At 39.7% G+C, this 4,207-nt stretch overlaps 1 protein-coding gene across 1 annotated transcript; it reads left to right on the forward strand.

The window, feature by feature from the left end:
* Window positions 1-617: 617 nt before the first annotated feature.
* Window positions 618-3,991, forward strand: LOC101693391 (52 kDa repressor of the inhibitor of the protein kinase-like). The gene is given in 3 exon segments (XM_045081438.1): window positions 618-2,206; window positions 2,208-2,522; window positions 2,524-3,991. Coding segments are annotated over 3 exon segments (2,289 nt in total). The 5' UTR covers window positions 618-730; the 3' UTR covers window positions 3,022-3,991.
* Window positions 3,992-4,207: the final 216 nt, after the last annotated feature.

A 4,207-nucleotide genomic window follows, 5' to 3' on the forward strand; every position in this document is an offset into this window, starting at 1 on the left:
CTTTGCTAATGTCTTCAGTTTCATGACCAGTCTAATTACTCCACTGTTGTTTAACATTCTTGGGGCTTCAGTTCCTTTCTCTCCCAATTAAGTTACATGAATAGTCCCTTTACAACTTATAGGAGAAAATCTTCAAGACCCCTGACCCATTGTTCTTACATCATAAGAGATTGACAAAATTACCTCATGGACCAATGCAAGCATCTCCTCTGCACATTTACAAATGAATTGCAGTGTTTTGCTAGAAAATATCCTATAACCACACACAGCAATAACACAATTTAATTCATGCATAAACTCTAACCTCAGATGAATACTAGAAGTTGTATCACAATTATTCTATATTTCCTTAATCAACTTGCTCTCCCATTATCTATAGAAGATTTCAAAAACAAAGTCATGCTAAAAAACAAACAAACAAACAAACAAAAAACCTTATACCAATGCCATACTCTTGGTAATTCTGGGCCTCATACTGCAGAAAAATTTTAAAACATCAGATATTATCCCTAAGTTTCTACCACCAAATAATCTGCAAGTGAAATACATTTATTTCTTTCTTCCAATTACAAGGATAGAAATAGTCTACCTCTCAAAAATCAACTCCTTCGGCGCAGGCCTTGCCGAGCCGGCCGGCCGGCCTGGCTCCCCTCCCCGGCCCCGACGGGCGGGCGGGCTGCCCTGAGGAGGCGGGGAGGGGAGGGCTGGGCCGGCCGGCGGGTGGGCTACGATGCCGAACTTCTGCGCTGCCCCCAACTGCACGAGGAAGAGCACGCAGTCGGACCTGGCCTTCTTCAGGTTCCCGCGGGATCCGGCCAGATGCCAGAAGTGGGTGGAGAATTGTAGGAGAGCAGACTTAGAAGATAAAACGCCTGATCAACTAAATAAACATTATCGATTATGTGCCAAACACTTTGAGACCTCTATGATCTGTAGAACTAGTCCTTATAGGACAGTTCTTCGAGATAATGCAATACCAACAATATTTGATCTTACCAGTCATTTGAACAATCCACATAGTAGACACAGAAAACGAATAAAAGAATTGAGTGAAGATGAAATCAGGACACTGAAACAGAAAAAAATTGATGAAACTTCTGAACAGGTACCAAAACATAAAGAAATAAACAACAGCAACGCTCAGAATCCAAGTGCAGAAGAAGGGGGTGAGGAACAGGATGAAGATATTTTACCTTTAACCCTTGAAGAGAAAGAAAACAAAGAATACTTAAAATCTCTGTTTGAAATTTTGATTCTTATGGGAAAACAAAACATACCTCTGGATGGGCATGAAACTGATGAAATTCCAGAGGGTCTCTTTACTCCTGATAACTTTCAAGCACTGCTGGAGTGCCGGATAAATTCTGGTGAAGAGGTTCTGAGAAAGCGCTTTGAGACAACAGCAGTTAACACATTGTTCTGCTCAAAAACACAGCAGAAACAGATGCTAGAGATCTGTGAGAGCTGCATTCGGGAAGAAACTCTCAGGGAAGTGAGAGACTCGCACTTCTTTTCCATCATCACTGATGACGTAGTGGACATAGCAGGAGAAGAACACTTGCCTGTATTGGTGAGGTTTGTTGATGAATCTCATAACCTGAGAGAGGAATTTGTGGGCTTCTTGCCTTATGAAGCTGATGCAGAAATTTTGGCTGTGAAATTTCACACTACGATAACTGAGAAGTGGGGGTTAAACATGGAGTATTGTCGTGGACAGGCTTACATTGTGTCCAGTGGATTTTCTTCCAAAATGAAAGTTGTTGCTTCTAGACTTTTAGAGAAATATCCCCAGGCTGTCTACACACTTTGCTCTTCCTGTGCCTTAAATATGTGGCTGGCAAAATCAGTGCCTGTTGTGGGAGTGTCTGTTGCGTTAGGAACAATTGAGGAAGTTTGTTCTTTCTTCCATCGATCTCCACAACTGCTTTTGGAGCTTGACAATGTAATTTCTGTCCTCTTTCAGAACAATGAGGAAAAGGGTAAAGAACTGAAGGAGATCTGCCATTCTCAGTGGACAGGCAGGCATGATGCTTTTGAAATTTTAGTGGACCTCCTACAAGCACTTGTTTTATGTTTAGATGGTATAAATAGTGATACAAATATTAGGTGGAATAACTATATAGCTGGTCGAGCTTTTGTACTCTGCAGTGCAGTAACAGATTTTGATTTCATCGTTACCATTGTTGTTCTTAAAAATGTTCTATCTTTTTACAAGAGCCTTTGGGAAAAATCTCCAAGGGCAGACCTCTGATGTCTTCTTTGCAGCCAGTAGCTTGACTGCAGTGCTGCATTCACTAAATGAAGTGATGGAAAATATTGAAGTTTATCATGAATTTTGGTTTGAAGAAGCCACAAATTTGGCAACTAAACTTGATATTCAGATGAAACTCCCCGGGAAATTCCGCAGAGCCCAGCAAGGTAACCTGGAATCTCAGCTCACCTCTGAGAGTTACTATAAGGAAACTCTAAGTGTTCCAACAGTGGAACACATTATTCAGGAACTGAAAGATATATTCTCAGAAACAGCACCTCAAAGCTCTTAAATGCTTATCTCTTGTACCCTCTGTCATGGGACAGCTCAAATTTAACACATCAGAGGAACACCATGCTGACATGTACAGAAGTGACTTGCCCAATCCTGACACACTCTCAGCTGAGCTGCATTGCTGGAGAATCAAATGGAAACACAGGGGGAAAGATATAGAGCTTCCATCTACCATTTATGAAGCCCTCCATCTACCAGACATCAAGTTTTTTCCCAATGTTTATGCATTGCTGAAAGTCCTGTGTATTCTTCCTGTGATGAAGGTTGAGAATGAACGCTATGAAAATGGACGAAAGCGTCTCAAAGCATACCTGAGGAACACTTTGACAGACCAACGGTCAAGTAACTTGGCTTTGCTTAACATAAATTTTGACATAAAACATGATCTCGATTTAATGGTGGACACATATATCAAACTCTATACAACTAGGTCAGAGCTTCCTACAGATAACTCAGAAACCATTGAAAATACCTAAGAAACGTTTAAAGTAGGCTTTCTCTTATGTTTGATATTTGGAAAAATCTGTAAGAAATTTGAAAACATCTTACAGAAAAGCTGTCAGGTGTATGTAGGCCACTTAATCACTGAATATCTTGACGTATTGACCTCTCATTGAGTATATTAGCCGTTGATAATCTGCCTATTTAAATGGCCCCTGTTTAAACTCTCATGCTTTGGAGATATACCTGTTCTTCCAGAAGATAGCACTGAAAGTGCCACATTACACTTCTGTGGGATTTCTGCTAGTGGCACTTGGGAATTGTTTTAGTTAAGTCATTTTAGACATAACATTTATTATCACTGGATCCAATTGTCGGGTATTGAGTTATCACTTCTTAGAAGATAAAGATTTTGAAGAGGTATGGGGGGAAGGGATACATTTTAGAAAATGTTACAAGAAGCTCATGAGTGACCCTTGAGTAGTAGGAGTGTTAGTATGTTAAAATCTGTAATGGACAGTTCAGGGAGTTACCAGACAGAAACACATGAGCTTGCCAAGCAACGATTGCAGTAGAGATTTTGTCTTTATCAAATGAACTTAACAGAACAAGTTACAGTTAAAGTTTGAATGGGAGAGCCTCCCATTGTTCCACATTGGGTTGTTGCTGTTTACATTCCTTTGTTGAGCCTACATCTTCATAAGGTCTTTAGCCTGAGTATGTTGAAACACCTACAACTTCATAAGCTTTTTAGCAGGTATATGTTGAACACCTCTGTTCATGGTCAAGGCAGGATCAGAGGCCATGGATACTGACAACTGATTTGTCTGTTTTCCTCTGTCTTTTTCCATGACTATATCTACTGCCTCGTCTTGATTTATAAACAAAACCTGGAAAACCTACAGAAATAAGTGTTTTGTGGTTTATCTAGGAATAATACAGAAAATATTACTGTTATTTTTGGTGAAAAAGATCAATTTTGTATAGTTTATTTCAACTTAAATAAAATGTGAATTTTGTTTAAAAAAAAAAAAAAAAAAAAATCAACTCCTTCACTGTTTTTTTTAATTAATTAATTTTTTTGTTCAGTGTAACTGTATTCATTGTTTGTGCACCACACCCAGTGCTCCATGCAATCCGTGCCCTCTCTGATACCCACCACCTGGTTCCCCCAGCCTCCAAACCCTTGCCCCTTCAAAACCCTCAGATTGTTTTTCAGAG

Source organism: Mustela putorius, unplaced genomic scaffold, assembly GCF_011764305.1.
Source record: "Mustela putorius furo isolate JIRA1106 unplaced genomic scaffold, ASM1176430v1.1 tig00000568_pilon_pilon_pilon, whole genome shotgun sequence".
NCBI lineage: Eukaryota > Metazoa > Chordata > Mammalia > Carnivora > Mustelidae > Mustela > Mustela putorius.